Source organism: Myxine glutinosa, chromosome 2 (assembly GCF_964187855.1).
Source record: "Myxine glutinosa chromosome 2, kmMyxGlut1.1, whole genome shotgun sequence".
In the NCBI taxonomy this organism is placed as follows: domain Eukaryota; kingdom Metazoa; phylum Chordata; class Myxini; order Myxiniformes; family Myxinidae; genus Myxine; species Myxine glutinosa.
This window is the reverse complement of record NC_136262.1, coordinates 125853417-125875612: the sequence shown is the minus strand read 5'-3', so window position 1 is coordinate 125875612 and position 22196 is coordinate 125853417. Positions and strand designations below refer to the sequence as shown.

Below are 22196 nucleotides of genomic sequence, written 5' to 3'. Positions count from 1 at the left end.
AAAAAGAAACTGTTACAATTCAAGCAATCTAAAGCAAGAGGAGTACACTTGCAAAATTCCCTGCACAGACACAGCAAGCAAGATGTGACGCATAGAGGAACATGCCTTCTCCACGACAAATGTGGCACACAGACTTCATCTGCTGTACCATGCCCGGCACCACCTGCTGGACGACAATGCGATAGCCACGGCCCTTGCAGGTCGCACAAGGCTGCACCGATCCTGCCTTGCCTCCAATGCTGCACACGAGCATGGGAAGTTTGGAATATAAAAATGGAAACGCTTCTGATCAATTTTTTACAACTATCATTTTAAGGTGTATGCAATCCATCGAAAAGTCACGACACAATCACATTGGCAATGCATAGAAATTGTTGGCGAGCGGCCATTTAATACATCAACTCCCAGTATGCAATTGGTGCATGCTCGACACGATGCAGTGGACTTGAGTGTCACCCTTGCAATGGAAAACGGCCCTGCAACGATCCAGAGGGACTGAACCTGGCTGCCCTATTCAACCCGAGAGTAGAGGAAAGAATGCTGCATCACAGCCAACCAATAGCTTATCCGACAATTTGAGTATCCAATACTTTTTGTCGATGTAATTTTGGATCTTGTCTTGTCCCATAACACAAGTGCCACAACTCCATCAGAGTAAAGCTTATTTCACTCACTTGTGATATTTCTGGTTATAGAAATCCGATACAGTTAAATAAAATTTAACTGTTTATATAACTTGAGCTGCCCATTTAATCGACGGCAGGATTAAGATATTTGACGCACATACACGTCATCTTCCAGGACCTGATCTGGGTGTCCAATTTGGAATTTTTGTTGTCCATCAGTTGTCCAATCTTCTTCTCCTGTCTGGCCCAATTACATTTCAACTTTTTGATTGTGACCGGAATAACAAGGAAATTTGTTTCCTGGCTGATCCATTTGTTTCTCTTCTTTTCCCCTTTGGTTACACCAAGACACCATGTCTGCTTCATCTTCTTTGTTAGAGACGATGTGTAACTGCCACATTCTATTCCTGGTAGAACACAATTGTTAATTTACATTTTCAGACACGAGACAAGTTTCCTTTCCATATTATTTAATGTCGCAAATGCTGTTGATCCTGCTCTAGTACGACTATTCACTTCATCAAAGTGAACCATATCCATTTGTACAAGTTGCCCTAAATAAATGCAATTGCTGGTTTCTTCAATGGTACAACGATCAAAATGAATCTCTTCCTTCTCATCCTCCCCACCACACGGTCCCGTTCCGCCTCCCCCCTTTCCACGGTCCCGTTCCGCCTCCCCCCTTTCCACGGTCCCGTTCCGCCTCCCCCCTTTCCACGGTCCCGTTCCGCCTCCCCCCTTTCCACGGTCCCGTTCCGCCTCCCCCCTTTCCACGGTCCCGTTCCGCCTCCCCACCTTCCACGGTCCCGTTCCGCCTCCCCACCCTCCACGGTCCCGTTCCGCCTCCCCACCCTCCACGGTCCCGTTCCGCCTCCCCACCCTCCACGGTCCCGTTCCGCCTCCCCACCCTCCACGGTCCCGTTCCGCCTCCCCACCCTCCACGGTCCCGTTCCGCCTCCCCACCCTCCACGGTCCCGTTCCGCCTCCCCACCCTCCACGGTCCCGTTCCGCCTCCCCACCCTCCACGGTCCCGTTCCGCCTCCCCACCCTCCACGGTCCCGTTCCGCCTCCCCACCCTCCACGGTCCCGTTCCGCCTCCCCACCCTCCACGGTCCCGTTCCGCCTCCCCACCCTCCACGGTCCCGTTCCGCCTCCCACCCTCCACGGTCCCGTTCCGCCTCCCACCCTCCACGGTCCCGTTCCGCCTCCCCACCCTCCACGGTCCCGTTCCGCCTCCCCACCCTCCACGGTCCCGTTCCGCCTCCCCACCCTCCACGGTCCCGTTCCGCCTCCCCACTTCCACGTTCCGCCTCCCCCCTTCCACGGTCCCGTTCCGCCTCCCCCCTTCCACGGTCCCGTTCCGCCTCCCCACCTTCCACGGTCCCGTTCCGCCTCCCCCCTTTCCACGGTCCCGTTCCGCCTCCCCCCTTTCCACGGTCCCGTTCCGCCTCCCCCCTTTCCACGGTCCCGTTCCGCCTCCCCCCTTTCCACGGTCCCGTTCCGCCTCCCCCCTTTCCACGGTCCCGTTCCGCCTCCCCCCTTTCCACGGTCCCGTTCCGCCTCCCCCCTTTCCACGGTCCCGTTCCGCCTCCCCCCTTTCCACGGTCCCGTTCCGCCTCCCCCCTTTCCACGGTCCCGTTCCGCCTCCCCCCTTTCCACTGTCCCGTTCCCGTTCCGCCTCCCCCCTTTCCACGGTCCCGTTCCCGTTCCGCCTCCCCCCTTTCCACGGTCCCGTTCCCGTTCCGCCTCCCCCCTTTCCACGTTCCCGTTCCGCCTCCCCCCTTTCCACGGTCCCGTTCCGCCTCCCCCCTTTCCACGGTCCCGTTCCGCCTCCCCCCTTTCCACGGTCCCGTTCCGCCTCCCCCCTTTCCACGGTCCCGTTCCGCCTCCCCCCTTTCCACGGTCCCGTTCCGCCTCCCCCCTTTCCACGGTCCCGTTCCGCCTCCCCCTTTCCACGGTCCCGTTCCGCCTCCCCCCCTTTCCACGGTCCCGTTCCGCCTCCCCCCTTTCCACGGTCCCGTTCCGCCTCCCCCCTTTCCACGGTCCCGTTCCGCCTCCCCCCTTTCCACGGTCCCGTTCCGCCTCCCCCCTTTCCACGGTCCCGTTCCGCCTCCCCCTTTCCACGGTCCCGTTCCGCCTCCCCCCTTTCCACGGTCCCGTTCCGCCTCCCCCCTTTCCACGGTCCCGTTCCGCCTCCCCCCTTTCCACGGTCCCGTTCCGCCTCCCCCCTTTCCACGGTCCCGTTCCGCCTCCCCCCTTTCCACGGTCCCGTTCCGCCTCCCCCCTTTCCACGGTCCCGTTCCGCCTCCCCCCTTTCCACGGTCCCGTTCCGCCTCCCCCCTTTCCACGGTCCCGTTCCGCCTCCCCCCTTTCCACGGTCCCGTTCCGCCTCCCCCCTTTCCACGGTCCCGTTGCGCCTCCCCCCTTTCCACGGTCCCGTTCCGCCTCCCCACCTTCCACGGTCCCGTTCCGCCTCCCCACCCTCCACTGGTCCCGTTCCGCCTCCCCCCTTTCCACGGTCCCGTTCCGCCTCCCCCCTTTCCACGGTCCCGTTCCGCCTCCCCCCTTTCCACGGTCCCGTTGCGCCTCCCCCCTTTCCACGGTCCCGTTCCGCCTCCCCACCCTCCACGGTCCCGTTCCGCCTCCCCACCCTCCACGGTCCCGTTCCGCCTCCCCACCTTCCACGGTCCCGTTCCGCCTCCCCACCTTCCACGGTCCCGTTCCGCCTCCCACCTTCCACGGTCCCCGTTCGCCTCCCACCTTCCACGGTCCCGTTCCGCCTCCCCACCTTCCACGGTCCCGTTCCGCCTCCCCACCTTCCACGGTCCCGTTCCGCCTCCCCACCTTCCACGGTCCCGTTCCGCTCCCCCCTTTCCACGGTCCCGTTCCGCCTCCCACGGTCCCGTTCCGCCTCCCCACCTTCCACGGTCCCGTTCCGCCTCCCCACCTTCCACGGTCCCGTTCCGCCTCCCCACCTTCCACGGTCCCGTTCCGCCTCCCCACCTTCACGGTCCCGTTCCGCCTCCCCACCTTCCACGGTCCCGTTCCGCCTCCCACTTCCACGGTCCCGTTCCGCCTCCCCACCTTCACGGTCCCGTCCGCCTCCCCACCTTCCACGGTCCCGTTCCCGCCTCCCCACCTTCCACGGTCCCCGTTCCGCCTCCCCACCTCACGGTCCCGTTCCGCCTCCCACCTTCCACGGTCCCGTTCCGCCTCCCCACCTTCCACGGTCCCGTTCCGCCTCCCCACCTTCCACGGTCCCGTTCCGCTTCCCCACCTTCCACGGTCCCGTTCCGCCTCCCCCCTTTCCACGGTCCCGTTCCGCCTCCCCCCTTTCCACGGTCCCGTTCCGCCTCCCCCCTTTCCACGGTCCCGTTCCGCCTCCACAGTCCCCCGATGCCTCCATCCCCACAGTCCTGCTCCACCTAACCCCAGCAGCAAGGTCTCGCCCCAAATAGAAAAACTGAAAAACTATTGGATGTTGGCCCAAACAACTGTTTTTCATCCAACATTTGCACAACCTCTCAACCACAGCTAAATAAACTCGATTCCAAATAGTATTCTAAGCTGCATATTCTCTTTTTTTCTCAGGTGTGAAAAGGACATGTGTGTGCAGGTTATCTGGGTGCAATGAACATACCCTTTACAACCTGAACAGATCACGTTTTTGCTGAGTTGCAGTTTTGTAACCTTTCCATTGTACAGATCTTCAAGGGAAACCCTGCAACACAGAGACCAGGCATAAAGAAACCAAATGCATCTCCAGATTGTCACACATTCGTGATGGGACATGTTCACATTCTACAATCCAGGAGAATTCAAAATCAAATCGCAAACTAAAGGCAATCAACTATCCCAGCAGAAGCAGTAGCAGCACATCTGCATGTGAAAAGTGACGATCACAAGACTTTGGCCACCCATTACACACCGAGGTCTGGAGCAGATATTTATCCCCATGAGGAATCATGTGAGCATGAAGAGGTGCACATACTATGGGGGGAGGGGGAGTGCGTTTCAATCTAAAATGAGAAACTATGGGAGTACATTGCCATGCACCAGTAGTTCTTTAAAGAAGAACCACATTTAGAAGCCATTTTTCCCCGCAGAGCAGGGGTTGGCCTTTTTTGGGCACCTTGGTCCCCTTTTTGAAGCAATGTTTCACGGCCGGATGCCCTTCCTGCCGCCAACCCTGTTGGTCGCCTTTTGCGACACACAGGGAATTAGCACTGAACTGGTACTCAATTTGCCGACCTCGGAAGGATGACAGTCTGGGTTAACCCCCCTGATGGTAATTCAGGGATCGACCGGGATTCGAACCCAGGATCCTCGGATCCCAAGTCGGCACCCTAACCGCAAGCCAACACCAGGCTAGTAGTTCTTAAAAGAAGCACTGAAATATCATTGATGTTAATCGATAACAAAAGCTATTTAAATGGTAGAGGCAGGTAAGGGGGCTGTCCATGTAAAATGGATTAAGGGTCGCCACCTGATGATCTCCAATGCAATTTTCAAGCAAGCGTTACCTTGACATCTTTCATAGAAAAAAACAGTTTCTGCACCAATCTCCTCCATGATTCACACAGCCATGGAAGACAAACTTTCCAGGAGTTTTCCAGGACAAAAAGCTTGTTTTCTAGGACTTTTAACACAAATCTTTTATGTAACAAATGACATTGCAATAAAACCCAAGTCGAAAAATGAAACTTTGCTCGTTTTCTGGTATTCCATTGGATATTTCAGAAATACATGCATATCAACAGCAAATATATTGTTACGGATCTCGGAGTACGGCACTCCCGTTAGCAAGGGGGGGTTAATCCCCTTGTCTCATTAAGCTGGCCGTCTCCGGTCCTGGAACTATCCCGCTCCTTTGCGGGATGAGATTGGCCAGGGTGATTGGTCAAAGGTTTCCCAAATACCTTCACCAATCTCTCCGCAAAGCAGGGAGATGAGTCCCTGCTCGAACCGCGGATGTGATGGCAATTGCCGAGCGGTTTAGCAATCCACGATCCGAGCCGTTAACAAAAGGAATAAACCCGATTTAAAGCGGTTGGCCAAATCGTGCCGCAGGTACTCAATTGGGGACAGGACGCAAGCGATTGGATGAGAGGAACCAAAGAATAAGAGGGTGAAGGAAGAACAAATATGGTTTATTTACTACAACACAACATGCATTTTAAGGCCATGTTCCCTGCTAGAGCGGGGGTTAGCCTTGCGGTCCCCATGACAATCTTCTCCATTTTGCCCTATTTTCTGCATCTCTCCTTGTTAACCCCCTTGCCCGCATTTCTTCTTCCACCATCTTTAGCCAAGTCTTTCTCGGTCTTCCCCGTCCTCTACTTCCTTCTACATTAACTTCCATCACTCTTCTCAACCAGTCACTTTCATCCTTCCTCAATACATGACCAAACCATCTCAACCTGTTACTCTTCACAGCATCAATCACAGGCAATATTCCCATCATCTTTCGCAATTCATCATTTGTCTTCCTCTCTCTCAACGATACTCCGCACATCCATCGAACCATTCGCATTTCCACCCTTTCCAGCCTTCGTTGCTGCTCTACGTTCATTACCCATGTCTCGCTCCCATAAATCATAACACTTCTCACACATGCAGCATACACCTTTCCCTTCAGCTTCAGCGACACTCTCCTCCTCATCAGCACGCCACTCAGTTCCCGAAACTTCTTCCATGCACATCTCACTCGAGCAACCGTTGCAGAGTCTGATCCACCTTCTCCATTCAGCATGTCTCCGAGGTAGCAAAATGTTTTCACACCTTCCAGCTTCACGCCGTCTCCAAGATCCAACTCAACATTTCCTCCATCTGCAGCTCCCTCTGTGCACACCTTACATTTGAATGTAGCTGCCACACTGGTTAATGACCCTCTCAGACCACTACATTTTTGATGAACCCACTCAGCACACATTGTACATTGAATGGAGTTCACTCCGACACCCTTCCTACACACAGCACACGGCCACTTCCCAGTTCTTTCCACCTCACCACATCCTTTACCACTTGCCATCACCTTTGTCTTTCCGATATTCACCTTCAGACCTTTTGTCTCCATACATTCCTTCCACTTGTTCATCTTTTCCTTCAGTCCATCCATACTTTCCGCAATCAACACCAGATCATCTGCATACAACAACTCCCACGGTAAACCCTCCTTTACGGTCTGAGCCAGCACCTCCATCACAGCTACAAATAGTAGTGGACTTAGTACAGACCCCTGATGCACTCCCACCTTCACCTCAAACTCACCACTGTTCCCGTCCTTCGTCCTTACAGCTGTGCGTGCTCTTTTGTACATTGCCATCACTACTCTGATCAACCATTCCTCCACTCCTAACTTCCTCAATGCCCATGTCAATACTTTGCGTGGAACCCGATCGAATGCTTTCTCCAGATCAACAAACCCAAAAAACAACTTCTTCCTCTTATCCATGTACTTCTCCTGCAACTGCCTCACAATGAAAAGCGCATCTGTCGTTCCTCTTCCTGGCATAAATCCAAACTGCATTTCGTCGATCTTCACTTTCTTCCTTATCCTCCTCTCCAACACCCTTTCCAATACCTTCATTCCATGCTCCAATAACTTTATCGCTCGGTACGAGCCACACTCCAGAGGGTCACCTTTCCCCTTGTATAGAGGGACGAGGGTACTCAGTTCCCAATCCACTGGAATGCGGCCTTCTTTCACCACCAAATTACAGATCTCTGTCATCCTCTTCACACCCCAACTTCCTGCTGCCTTCAACATATCTCCCACAACTCCCGTCGGCCCTCCCGCTTTTCTACCCTTCATTGCTTTTATCGCTTCCTCAACTTCCTTCTCAGTTATCTTCTCTGCCGGTCCTAAAACTGGGTTACTCTCTATGTTGCCATCCCATTCATTCTCTGTATTCAACAGCATTTCCATATATCTTTTCCATCTTCCATTAATTCCATCTGGGTCGACAACGATTTGTCCCACTTCATCCTTCAAGCAACTCACCCCCATCACATCACACCTCTCTTTCGCTATCTGCTTTGCAATCCTGAATACTGCTTTCTGACCCTCTTCCGAATCCAAGCGTTCTCCAAACATTTTCCTACATGCCTCCTGCGCGCCTTTGCTACCTCTTTCTTTGCAGCCTTCCTGGCTGCCTTATAACTTTCATGCTCTGCTGTTTCTGCTCCCGTACCCTTCGCCTTCTGCCACTCTTTGAACTTCTTCCTCTTCTCGTCAATCCTCTTTCCAACCTCAACATCCCACCATCATGTTTCCGAGTGCCTCGGTGGTCCTTTTGTCCATCCACATACCTCACCAACGGCTCCCAACAGACTAGCTTTCATTGACATCCAACCACTTTTCAAGCTCAACCACATCATCCTCTACCCTACTCAGCCTCTCTTTTAATGCCTCCCTTACTGTCACATCTTTCAACCTCCACACCTTCATTCTCGGTTGGTACTTCACCCGCCGAGCTCTCTTCGCACCTTTCACCCTTATGTCGCAGACAACCAAGTGGTGCTGTGAAACAGCCTCCTCCCCCGGGATCACCTTTGTGTCCCGGAGGTGCCCCCTATTTACTACACTACAAGAGGAAACTAAAGAAGGGAATATACAAGAAGAAGGAATCAAAAGGACATAGGGCAAACTTATCTAAACAGTCTTAACTTATCACGACCCCAGGACAAACAGACAGACTCACACGGAATGGTAGCTGGTAGGGGAGGAAGGTCCAGGCAGATGGGTCCAGGCAGGTCGACTCCGTCCAGGCTCTGGGTCCGCGGGCGAAGAAAGGCAGGCAGCTTCGCGTATCGTTGGCGCGCGACCGGACCTTACATATGCAAGGGGCTGGAATGCGCGTACGCATAGCGTACCGAACGCTCTCAAAACCAACGGCAGTTCGTATCAAAAACGATCGTCCCAAGCGATCCTCCGCACAATGTTCTTATCATTCGCCGCCTCTGCGCTGTTCTCTCAAGTTTGCCGATCATCTGCCGATCTTCTCTCCTCTCTGCCCATCATCTCCCCCGCATCTGCGTAAAAGGGCTTCGCGCTCGCGCTTTTATTACAAGCATCGCAGATCAAGCCGCGTCCGCTTTGCTCTGCCTACCGGTGAACACGCCTCGGACCGGATTGGTCGTGAGGGTTCATCGGTACCTCCCCTCGTGACGCGTTGATGGGGCCACGCCTATGTTCCTGGCCGCTGCTCCCTTCTTCTCCCACTCTGCCACGTGGCTTATGGCGGCTTGGGGCGAGCTTCAGCTCAAAGGCAGCGAACGCTGCTGGCGGCTGCGGCTGGTAGAGTAGCGCAATATGATTTGGAGGGCAGATTACGCCGCAATATGAATGGAATGGGAATTTGAGAAGGGGCCTAGGTTATTTGATTAATTCAACGCAGATTCAACTATTGGAAACAGATCCTTACCTGAAACACATACTAATGAAATAACTAAAGAAGAAGCCTATGGTGTGCTACGTGTTGCTCGTGGCCTAACTAAGGTGCGACCTTTGACCTTTACACCAACAATGGGAGTATTTACAGGGGATTATTTATAAGGGAACATTTACAAAAAATTACCAAGTGGAGGGTTCTAAAAACCACAACAATATTGTAGCTCGGCATGTTATGCATACCATGGAACGGAACCATTCCAAGTTGTACCTTTTGCAGCATTAACCACCAGCTTGTGTCACATTGATAGCTTACATGGAGTAAAATGCAATTACCATGATAATAAACTCATTTTCAGAAAAATTCCAAGGCAACAAATTATGCTCTATACATATGAGGTGAATTTTCGTCAGTGAATTTCGGACAACAGTAAACCTTATTTATTTATTTATTTATTATTTAAACGCTGGGGAGTTACGTTTCCTCTCACCTATAAAACTCACGATTCATGTAGTGGAGCGGTTTACCGGAATCACCCTCGCTATAGGTGCAAAAGCAGAGCATTCATTCCCCATATGTTTTCTGCGCATTTATTTACTTGGCGGATACGATACTCGTTAACACCATAGAGTCTGCCCAGTGACGTTGTGCACTCTCTCGCCCAGCCCAGCTTATCCAAAACCTCCACTTTCTGTCAAAGACATCACTTTTCTCGAATTATTTTCAACTTGGTTCACCACTAGAAAAAGAGTTTTCTTCTTGTGAGACATGGTTAAAAATCACGAAGGGCACCAACAATTGAAAACAAAGAAATTGATTACAGTTACACAGAACATGCAGTGTTGACAGAGATAGGTACAGTGCGGTACTGTACGTGCTGTGTCTATGCTACCACCTGCACCGCAGAAGCTCTGTTGCTCCTTTACAATGACATGTGTAAAATTGAAACCACGTAAAGTCGCAGCAGGGCAAGGGTTCTCAAATATTTTTGGTCTGAATGGATAAATGCCAGAGGCCATTGACACATTAATTAGGAGCAGACAGAAGAGAAGAACATTAGAGGGGATTAACGCAGGAATAATTTCAAAGTTAATTTAGCACCATGCGAGATCCGTGGTGACTCTGTAGTCCATGGACTAACCGGACAGAGAAACCATTTTGGTGTGGCTTTAATGGTAAATACCTGGGGGAGGTTAAAATTGGCAACGAGACCAGCGGAATTAACAATTCATACAGGGGCCTGGCAGATTATATATTTTTGTGCAATTTCCTCGATTTTCCAGGAATGATCATCAATCATTCATTTCTCGATTTTCCAGGAGCTTCAAGGACTTGGCAAACTCTGTCCTCATCTCAATTAAATTGTCTTTAAGATGTGGGTATTGCAAGGCCAATAAAACGAATCTTATTTTGAAGGCCCTTTCCAATGAAGGCTCTTGCTGTGTTTCTCCAGTTAGGACCGGATCATGTTTGATCTCATGAAAACTGCAATAATCAGTTATCTGTTTCTCTCAAGTATTAAGCCGCCGCAATATGTAGTTACGGATTCGTCACTTCCGTTGTGGTGGTTTTCATCCACTGTAAACATTTTTGATTCCATGTACTATTATTGTTTTCAAAAGGTTTGTTGTTAATGAACCGTTTTCAAAAGGTGAAAAAGTTAGTGTTAAAAGAAACAGGAAACCGGATCGGGAACGGGACGACGAAGAGGAAGAAGAGAAAAGAAGGCAGAGCGAGTGGAGTCGGACAAGAAGCATAGTTGCTTTGCGGTCTGGAGCGAACGTTGGCGAGCAAGAGTCACGAGTGAACTTTGGGTTTCCCAGGAAAGGGATTCCTGTGACAGAGTGGTTATCGCTGTGACAGATTAAACGGCGTGTCAGGTTTTGCGATCGATTCCCGGAGAGAGTCATCGTCGGGCCGTTACGTCTTGAGAACGGACCGTCGGCCATTTTGACTCACGCGCTTTGCGCGTCGGGCAAGGTTTCTTTGCTTCGCTTCAGCCTTTGTGCGTCGCGCAAGGTTTTTCTTTGCTTCACTTCAGCCGTTGTCACCGCATTCGGACGTATCTGGTGTGTGTGTGTGTGTGCGCAACGTGGCTTTTGAAGATTAATTTGCGGTTCGCCGACTGAAAGCTGCGGAACCGTCCATACCCGAGGGTGTGATTTCCCAGTCACCTGGAGGGCGCCTTTGGATTTCCCAGTCGCCTGGAGGGCGCCTTTGCACAGCTTTGGCAGGAGGACTGTAACTACCAACCCAACGGGATTCTGGTCTCGATTGGACATTGATCTGTCGATCGCTGGAGCGGATCGACTTTGGCTTGAAGCCGGGGATTAGAGACATTGGGGATGTTCTTGTTTCACTCACTTGGAGCACAGTGAGTTATATATTACAAAACTGATGGTACCATCATGTGATATTGATTGTACTTTTGATTCATATTATTGTTGTACTGTTATTCTTGTGTGATCTTAATACAATACTTGTTTGTTGGTAACAATTGGTGTGGCTTCACCATTGATCTTTGACATACAGAATAACACATTTTTCTGCCGTGACTCCTCTCGGGGCTCGGAGGTACACCGTGACCAGGGGGTCGGGGAGGAGCACGTAACAGTACACATCTTTATAAAGACCAAAGGTTGTCCCAGGTAGGTGACCAACGTTGTCCCTTAGTGACTAAAGCAAAATATCTCGGTGATTGCGTGATTGGTTAAATGAGTACAGTACAACACAACTTGTCAAATTCTAAACATCAAAAGGCCGTATTTGGGCTCATGCAAAATAAAATTTTGTCGTTGTTGTTGACACAAGACATGGGAAAAGTCTGCAGGATAGGTGTGGTGGGACTGTCAGGGCCTTTCTCAAATATTGTATTGTGGTAGTGGAGTGCACGACTTGCGAAGGGATTTCTTACTTTAGCGGGTGTACCATGTCCTCTCCTCGGCGGCGACGACTGCTGCTTCCTCCACGCGAGTGCATGCCACCACTGAGGAAGCCTCCAAAGAGACTGCTACCACCAAAGATGTGCGAGAAAATGTCTTCCATGTTGGAGCTACCTCCACCCTCTCGCAGGCCTTTCTCCCCAAGGCGATTGTAAATTTCACGCTTTTCTGGGTTTGACAAAACCTCATAAGCAAAGTTCAGCTCCTTGAACTGGACCAGAGTAAAAAACACCAACAAAAAACAACAAGTTGTAATGCCAAGAAGTATTACCAAATGAAAATACCTACTCATCCAGGAAGGATTTTTAGTTCATTATAATGTTTCAGAATATATTGGTATATTATATTGTTTGAATCGCATCAAGCAAGAACACTATCAAAATGCTACACTCAACACTGTAACTGTACATCTTTATGTTGAACTGTGCTCTACAGGGAAAAGCACAATTTTATTCGCTTTAAAAGAAATGTTCGCGTTGTTTCAGAAAATTTACAAAAAGTGCGTATGCATATGTGGGTGCATATGCATGTGCAATGGTGCATGTGTATGTTTGTGCATGTGTATGTTTGTGCATGTGCGTGCATTCGTCCGTGTGCATGTGCGTATTCATGTGTGTGTGCATGTGTGTGTGCATATGTATGTTTGTGCATGTGTGTGTGCACATGTATGTTTGTGCATGAGTGTGTGCACATGTATGTTTGTGCATGTGTGTGTGCACATGTATGTTTGTGCATGTGTTTCTGAAGGGGGTGGAATTAAGCTGTATTTGTGTAGCAATGACCAAAGCACAGAGCTGCTGAATGCAAGTAAAATCTTACCTTCTCTGCTGCTGTAGCATTGGGATTCTTATCAGGGTGGCATTCCTTGGCCAGGCGTCGAAAAGCCTGAGGTATATTGATGAGAAATCGGGGAGAAAAGGGTGGGGGGGGGGGGGGGGGTGATAACAAGCCTCCCAGGTGAATACATCGAGCTGCAATATGAAAGGCAAATCATCCAATTATGTTGATCATGTCTGAGATTAAACAGTATTGCAAACCATTTTAAATATTTGGTAAAGTTTAATGTCTACAAGATCCCGAGTCGGTAAGAGCCATTCACAATTTCAAAGAATAAATTAGATTATTGGTCATACGTGTTAAAGCTTGAAGTCCAACATAAAGGACAATTTCGAGAAAGCCGGGATATCACACAGGTTTATACAATTTCAACGCGGTCAAGAATATTGTTACGGTTCTGCAAAACTGCAACCTCCCTTGCAATGGCACCCAACATACAGGCTCCCGAGACAGTTATTTCATCATTAAGTCGTCCAGATAGTCCTCCCTTATATCTAGTGTTTTTCAAAGGGAATATGCATTGTGTGGGATTAGCGAAGGGTTTCCCCATCTTCTTTAAATTACATCTTTACCTTGGCGGGTGAGGCACAGACACGTGCAAACGTGCAGCACAAACCCTCATTTCATATGGTGCCAAAATCCCATTCAACTCTGCGCGACATAATCCACCACCCAACCACCGCAACGCTTCAACCAACAGCAAGGAAGGAGTGTTGGAGCAGGCCGGACAATCAGCACCAACGACCCCCATTCAATAATTAAAAGAGTATGAGGTCAGTATGCTTTCCAATTACCTTTTCCCCAGTACAGGAAGTGAAGGGCTCGTCAGCCCTTGCGCGGTGAGCAAGAGGTCGGACCAGCCTCACCCTGCTCTATCTCTCTGAACTTTCCTACCTTTCCTTTGGGTGTCTGTCTGATTTAATGCCAATGTCATGTTCTTAGGTAAGAGATATAATTCGAGGTTAAGATGTATAAGGGGTCATTTAGAACGGGTTAATATCAGTACTGTCTTTTTGCTCTGTACATTGCTGCACCACACAAATACACCTCATTGCTTGTCTTTTGTCTCACCACATGAATAACCATCTATTTTGTCTGCTGTTGGTTGGAAAGGTTGGAAATGCGAATGGTTCGATGGATGTACGGAGTATCGTTGAGAGAGAGGAAGACAAATGATGAATTGCGAAAAATGATGGGAATAGAGCCTGTGATTGATGCTGTGAAGAGGAACAGGTGGAGATGGTTTGGTCATGTGTTGAGGAAGGATGAAAGTGACTGGTTGAGAAGAGTGATGGAAATGAATGTAGAAGGAAGTAGAGGACGGGGAAGACCGAGAAAGACTTGGCCAAAGATGGTGGAAGAAGAAATGTGGGCAAGAGGGTTAACAAGGAGAGATGCAGAAAATAGGGCAAGATGGAGAAGATTGTCATGGGGACCGCAAGGCTAACTCCCGCTCTAGCAGGGAAAATGGCCTTAAAATGCATGTTGTGTTGTTATTTGTCTGCTGTACTTGTTAAAAAAAACATTTGCTTTGAATGTACATGTTCCCTCAACCCCTTGTAGATAATAAACCCCATAACACACCTTACACTTATATGATGTATTTTCCTCCATTTGTGTAGCATAGTCCACACCTGTGATAGCCGGGACTTTTTCCACCCCAATCGATTGGCTCACATGTTGCCTGTGCATACTCAACAATACTGTTCAACTATTTCTGATGAAGTAATCGAGTATGCATCGAGGGTGCGATCCTCAATTAGATAAGCCACATCATCTCCAGCTAAGTGGTGTCAGACGGAGGACCCTGGGATATTTGGTCGACTAATTGGTGTTCGACCGGTAGTCGGGAGGAGCCCGAGAAGTCCCCTCATGGCAAAACCCCAAACCCCGCGTCCGAAACAATATAAAGCCATGGGGGTGCATCTTTTGGCCTGTTTGTTCGCTCATTGCCAAAATAAATGTTCCAGACCACCAATGTGACTTCCCACACCTCCCCGGTAATATTGCTCATGTGTTGCGGTGCACAGTTGTGTGGAACAAAACCCACCTCTTCCCTTTCACTTCCAGCACATGCTTGCTTTCAAACAAGGAAGTGCAAATGTGGCTTATAAAAATAACATGCACAAGCATAAGGGACAGCAATGCACGTCTACGACCTTGTATACAGTCACGTGAAAAAGTAAGTACACCCCATGTAAAGTTTTGACTTTTTCAACATATTTCAACATACAGCTATTTGATCTTCATTTCAACAATATTGATAGATAAACAACAACACAACAACATGCATTTTAAGCATTTGTTTATATTCTATCATTAATGCTTACAACCAGTCCCAGAGATTCTCCTCTGTCAATCTTCCACACGTGTGTTATTTCCATGTGTTATTGGTGTGATTCTCCTCTGTCTCTTCCACATACAGTGACGTGAAAAAGTAAGTACACCCCATGTAAAGTTTTGACTTTTTCAACATATTTCAACATACAGCTATTTGAGATCTTCATTTCAACAATATTGATAGATAAAGGTGATATAATATAACAAATATCATGAAACATTTACATTTTGTAGTCCATTGTATAATTTAAATAAACATAAATGCAAATTTCGCATGTGGAAAAAGTAAGTACACCCTTTGCTCTAATAGGTGGTATTGCCCCCTTTGGCAGAAACAACCTCAAGTACGCGTTCCTTCTAACTGTCTACCAGTCTCTGACATCGACTGGGAGAAATTTTTGCCCACTCCTCCATGCAGAATTCTTTCAGCTGTGTGATGTTTGAGGGGTTTCTTGCATGCACAGCTCGTTTCAAATCCCCCCACAACATCTCGATGGGATTTAGATCCGGGCTTTGACTTGGCCATTCCAAAACCCTCCATTTCTTTCTTTTCATCCATTCCTTGGTGGATTTACTGGTATGTTTAGGGTCATTGTCATGTTGCAAGGTCCACCTTCGGTTGAGCTTCAGCTTTCCGACAGATGGCCTCACATTATCCTCAAGCACCCTCTGGTACAATGAAGAATTCATAGTGGATTCTATGACGGTGAGCTGCCCAGGCCCTGATGCAGCAAAGCTGCCCCAAACCATAATATTTCCACCACCATGCTTTATAGTTGGTATCAGGTTCTTGTGATCAAATGTTGTCTTTAGTTTTCGCCAAACATGTCTTCTGGTACTGTGGCCAAATAGCTCTACCTTTGACTCATCTGTCCAGAGCACATTGTTCCAGAAGTGCTGGTCTTTGCCTAGGTGTTCATTGGCAAGCTTTAGTCTTGCCCTGATGTTCTTTCTGGACAGCAAAGGTTTCCTCCTGGCACACCTCCCATGTAGATCAAATTTGTGCAGCCTCTTTCTAATGGTGGACTCGTGCACTTTGACATCAACAGTGGCAAGAGCTACCTGTAGGTCCCGTGATGACATTCTGGGGTTCTTAGAGACTTCTTTCAGCATCTTGCGGTCTGCTCTCGGGCTGAACTTGCTGGGGCGGCCTGGCCTGAACAAGTTGGCAGTTGTTGGAATCTTCTCCACTTGTAGATGATCTTCCGGACAGTCGAATGTTTGATTTCAAATTGTTTGGAGATCTTTTTAAATCCCTTCCCAGACTCGTAGGCATCTATAACCTTCTTTCTGAAGGCCTCAGAGAGCTCTTTTGATCTAGGAGGCATGGTGACGCTGCACACTTCAACAACAAAGAGCAAACCAAACGAAATGTCTGAGGTTTAAATAAGACAGGTTCCTTCAAGATCCTCTCTAACGATGTTCTAATCATTTGCACCTGAGCTAGCGGCCACCTGATTCAAATTTTAGGTATTTGAAGTAATGATAAATGTGGGGTGTACTTACTTTTTCCACATGTGAAATTTGCATTTGTGTTTATTTAAATTATACAATTGACTACAAAATGTAAATGTTTCAAGATATTTGTTTTATTATATCACCTTTATCTATCAATATTGTTGAAATGAAGATCAAATAGCTGTATGTTGAAATATGTTGAAAAAGTCAAAACTTTACATGGTGTGTACTTACTTTTTCACATGACTGTAGGTTCGTGATGGTGCCCGTAGCAACTGAATGTTGGGCCCATTGGTAAAAGGTACTTCCTAAAAACTGTGACGTTGTTCGGATACGACTTTTCCATCTACATAGTGTTATAATGGGAGGGAGGTGTTGCCAGGGAAAACATTTGGTTACCCTAACCTTCACTTATGTACATATTAGAGCCAAAAATTAAATAAATCAATATAGAGCACCATTCAAATAATGGATGCACACAAATAGACAATTTAACGGTACTAATATGTGCAAGGCTGCATGTGCTTCCAATAAAGGCCTGTCTCGTCGACATTAAACACCTGTCTTGGAGAATAGCGAGCTTCCTTAAGAGTATTGGGAGAGTTCAGGGCTGCACTGGCGTCCTCTCTACTCACAGAAACATTATCAAGAGGTTTGCATGCTCCGTGAACCTTCGGAACTAGCTTGTGCTCACCTTAAACTCCTTCGCATCACTCGACGCACGCACACTTTCCTTCAAGTCATGCCAGAGCAATTTGGCCGATTATGGCCTTCCATGCAAACGGCAAGCATGCCCTCCAAATTCTCCGTGGTAGAGTCTGTACCCTTCGTAATATATGATGCACTTCCTTGAGTAACACTGTGCGCACTTTATTTTAATTACCCCATGCATGCAAAGCGAAAAACGGGGTTAAGCTATTGGTTCGCTGTGCCTTTGTCTGCCTGCCTACAAACGTCAGCTTATGATCGACGAACAACTTCATTTCAATCGAATGTTATGGCTGATGTTAAAAATTTTAATGTTATAATGTTAATGTTAAAATGTTAAAATGCTGATATAATGTTAAAATTTTTAACATGAATCGGAACATTAATTGGAAAACGAATCTGTAGTTTCGCAGTACTTTGGTTCTGAAGTCGGTCCGATCCCACATGCGCAGAGAGGAGTGAGATCATTTTTAAAGTCAGTCAGCCTGTCTGACAGTCAAACAAAATTGAATAATTCTAAACAGAAAATTTACTGTTTTTAGGGATGTCATCTATCTATAATTCCACTAATCTCTGTCTGTGTGTGTGTATGCGACCGCTGTTTCTCGACAACCACGGGTCCGATATACTTTAAACTTGCCAGGTATATTGCTGGGGACCCGAGGATGTGCCTTTTCAAGGTTTCATATTAATCGGACAAGTACTTACCGAGCTATGTCCAAAAAACGATTCAACCAATCAGAGAGCAGCGAGCTATCGCGTGTGCCGAACGTGGCGAACACACTCTGCCTCGGACGGCACATTTGAGAGCGTATTCATTTATTTCACGTTGGCAAACTATGTTGGCGTTAAACTATGTTTTAAAACTAATTAAAACTACTTTGCGATTCATCGTAACTGCGATTCGTAACTGCCGTTCGCTTTGGCTTTGCGAATGGACCAAACCATTTCATGTAAATAGAGGGGGGGGATTGTCACCGTACTCGCAAGCCGTTCGCTTTGGACCAAACCATTTCATGTAAATAGAGGGGGGGGATATAATTTTAGATATATATATAGTACGGGCATGCCCTAGTAAAGGACAAAGAAGGGAACGAAAAACCAATGTAGCGTGTTAAAGAAGGCGGAGGAAAAGACGCTGCATCAACAGTGTAAATTCCAAAAAAAAATCCACAACCTTCAATAGCAAAACACGTGAGACTGGGGGATAAAGCGATTCTGCATCCACCAAGCGACTGCCATGTTGTCAGTTCTCCCGTACTTGGCGCTTATACACTGGCAGACGGCACGGATTAAAAAAAATTTGCAAGGTGTGCTGTAGCACACTGTACTTAAAATTTTCAAACAACGTTATATCGGACTTGTGCGATTGAAATTGACTTGTGTCGTAATGTTATGTTACAACGCAAATAGACCTGACGTAAATCGGTGACTTACCGTACTTGTTTTCTCCAATATCTGGAACTAGGTAAGGCCAGGTGAGTGAGGATGGGTTTAGATTGTGCTGAGCAAATTGGCTGGCCTTTTATAGCCATTCCAGAAATGGAGACTTCTTGGGGTGGAAGGGCGGAGTCATTTGGGCGGGAAGAGGAAGGATTGATCGGCTGTCAAATGCCATGCCATGGTAGAATGTGGTGGCAAAGGAATGCCACAGGTATTGTGGTCAACCAACTGGCAAGAGTAAGGTGTGTTCTGCCATCAATTGGCGATGGGAGAGGCATTTACCTCCCGCTTGTCTGCGACCCGCTAAAATTCTGGTTGTTGAGTGGGGCCGTCCTTCCTGTCTGAACCGACGAGACCGAGGTTGGATAGGGAAAGGGCATCCCCAAAGAGGGTAATTTATGAGGTCACCACCAGCGCATTTGGCATTACTGATTACATCGCTCCCTTCTTTCGGCGTTTATGTGAGCCCGACAGCAAGACATCACTGCCTGGTTTGTCAATATTGTGACCTCGGGCGGGCCTGAGGACGAAAATCCTGCGACTGCAGCAAAGCAGCTCGTCAACGGTTTCCCCCTTACCAGATAATTAAACATTTCTAAACTTAAACCCAATATAAACTGACCACGTTACACCAGTGGACACCCAGGCATTTTAAAATTGGTATTGGAATCGGCTTGAAGGGAATTGGTCACCAGGCTAGATTCCGGCACAAGGGTGGAGGGGAGAGCCTGAGGTGGTGGGGTTTGGCCAGCCTCAGGTGGTTGGGGGGATGTCCTATTGTGGTGAAGCCCACGCCAACCACTTCCACAAAACCTCTCGATTCAGACACCCCCCCCCCCCCCCCTCCAGGGAACCATCTCCCTCTCCCCTCCAGGGAACCGTCCCTATGTCCCCTCCACCTCTCTCTCCACTCGCCCCCCTCCAACTCTCCCACCCTCGCTCTCCTCCACCACCACATCTCCCACCCTCACTCCCCTCCGCCTGCACCTCCCCCTCTCCCACCCTCGCTCTCCTCCGCCGCCACCTCCACCTCCACCTCTCCCACCCCCGCTCCCCTCCACCTCTCCCACCCTCACTCCCCTCCACCTCTCCCACCCTCGCTCCCCTACACCTCCACCACCCTCGCTCCCCTACAGGCCTACACCTCCACCACCCTCGCTCCCCTACACCTCCACCTCTCCCAACCTCGCTCCCCTACCCTTCCGCCTCTCCCACCCTCGCTCCCCACCCCTCCACCTCTCCCACCCTCGCTCCCCTCCACCTCTCCCACCCTTGCTCCCCTCCATCCCCACCTCTCCCACCCTCACTCCCCTCCACCCCCACCTCTCCCACCCTCGCTCCCCTCCACCCCCAACTCTCTCAGCCTCGCTCCCCTCCACCCTCGCTCCACCGGCCACCTCTCTCACCCTCGCTCCACCGGCCACCTCTCTCACCCTCGCTCCACCGGCCACCTCTCTCACCCTCGCTCCACCGGCCACCTCTCTCTCTCTCTCTCTCGCATCATCCCACCCCCAGCCCCCCTCGCTCGCTTCCCTGCTTCCCCCCACCCCTGGCAACCTTTCTCTCCTCTCGCTCACTTCCCTCCCCCCCCGGCCACCTATCTCTCGCTCGCTGCCCCTCCCCCGGCCACCCACCTATCGCTCGCTCCCCCGCCCCCGGCCACCTATCTCTCGCTCGCTCGCTGGCCCACCCCAGCCACCCACCTATCACTCGCTCCCCCCCCCACCAGCCACATAACTCTCGCCCCACCCCGGCCACCTATCTCTCGCCCCCCCCCCCGGCCACCTATCTCTCGCTCCCCCCCCCGCCCCCGGCCACCTATCTCTCCCTCCCCCCCCGCCCCCGGCCACCTATCTCTCCCTCCCCCCCCGCCCCCGGCCACCTATCTCTCCCTCCCCCCGCCCCCGGCCACCTATCTCTCGCTCGCTCGCTGGCCCACCCCGGCTACCTATCTCTCTCTCCCTCCCCCCCTGGCTACCTATCACTCGCTCGCTTCCCCTCCCCCCCCCCCACTCGGCCACCTCCCTCTCGTTCGCTTCCCCCCGGCCAGCTCCCTCTCGTGCGCTCCCCCCCCTCCCCCCCCCGGCCACCTCCCTCTCGTTTGCTCCCCCCCCCCGGCCACCTCCCCCTCGTTCGCTCCCACCCCCCCCCGGCCACCTCCCTCTCGTTCGCTCCCACCCCCCCCCCCCCGGCCACCTCCCTCTCGTTCGCTTCCCCCCCCCCCCCCACAGATCTCTCTTTCACTCCCCCCCCCCACTTGCCACCTATCTCTTTTTCCCTCCGCCCCCCCCCCACCTATCGTTCCTTCCCCCCCCCGCCTACCCATCTCACTCTCCCTCCCCCCCTGGCTACCTATCACTCACTCGCTTCCCCCCCCCCCCCAGCCACCTATCTCTCGCTCGCTCCCCCACCCCGGCCACCTATCTCTCCCTCCTTCCCTCCCCACCCCCCCGGCTACCAATCTCACTCTCCCTCCCCCGCCTACCTATCACTCGCTCGCTTCCCCCCCCCCCTCGGCCACCTCCCTCTCGTTCGCTTCCCCCCCCCCCCCCCGGCCACCTCCCTCTCGTTCGCTTCCCCCCCCCCCCCGGCCACCTCCCTCTCGTTCGCTCCCCCCCCCCAGCCACCTATCTCTCGCTCGCTTCCCCCCCCCCAGCCACCTATCTCTCGCTCGCTTCCCCCCCCCCCCCGGACACCTTCCTCTCACTCACTGTCCTCCCCCCCTCCACCTCTCCCAACCTCGCCCCCCCCCCCCGGCCGCCTCCCTCTCGCTCTCCCCCAAATCTCTATCTCCCGTCCACCAAAGGCAAAACGTCTCTGTACTCCATGTCCACCAAAACATCTCTGTACTCCAGTCCATGTCCACCAAAACGTCTCTGTACTCCATGTCCACCAAAACGTCTCTGTACTCCATGTCCACCAAAACGTCTCTGTACTCCAGTCCACCAAAACGTCTCTGTACTCCAGTCCACCAAAACGTCTCTGTACTCCATGTCCACCAAAACGTCTCTGTACTCCATGTCCACCAAAACGTCTCTGTACTCCATGTCCACCAAAACGTCTCTGTACTCCATGTCCACCAAAACGTCTCTGTACTCCATGTCCACCAAAACGTCTCTGTACTGCAGTCCACCAAAACGTCTCTGTACTCCAGTCCACCAAAACGTCTCTGTACTGCAGTCCATGTCTACCAAAACGTCTCTGTACTCCAGTCCATGTCCACCAAAACCTCTCTGCAATCCCACTTCGATACACATACCATAAATGATGAGAACGAACACGTCAAATAAATGTATCCAAAATAAAACGGGACGAACAAAGCAAATGTTACTAACTAGATCCATGAACGTATAGATATATTTATATATATATATATATATATTTAATGTTCACCTTTCTGAGGTCGGAGTCAGAAGCATTGGGGGAAACACCGAGAATGTCGTAAAGCC

General features: G+C 50.4%; 1 protein-coding gene across 1 annotated transcript in view; it reads right to left on the bottom strand.

The window, feature by feature from the left end:
* The window catches only part of LOC137421295 (dnaJ homolog subfamily A member 2-like), a gene marked incomplete at its 5' end in the record, with an annotated part of 29496 nt that extends 7300 nt beyond the window's left edge, over nucleotides 1–22196 (bottom strand). The window contains 5 exon segments of the mRNA XM_068107195.2: nucleotides 106–239; nucleotides 4267–4347; nucleotides 11934–12172; nucleotides 12781–12846; nucleotides 22141–22196. Coding sequence (XP_067963296.2) covers nucleotides 106–239; nucleotides 4267–4347; nucleotides 11934–12172; nucleotides 12781–12846; nucleotides 22141–22196 — 576 coding nt within the window.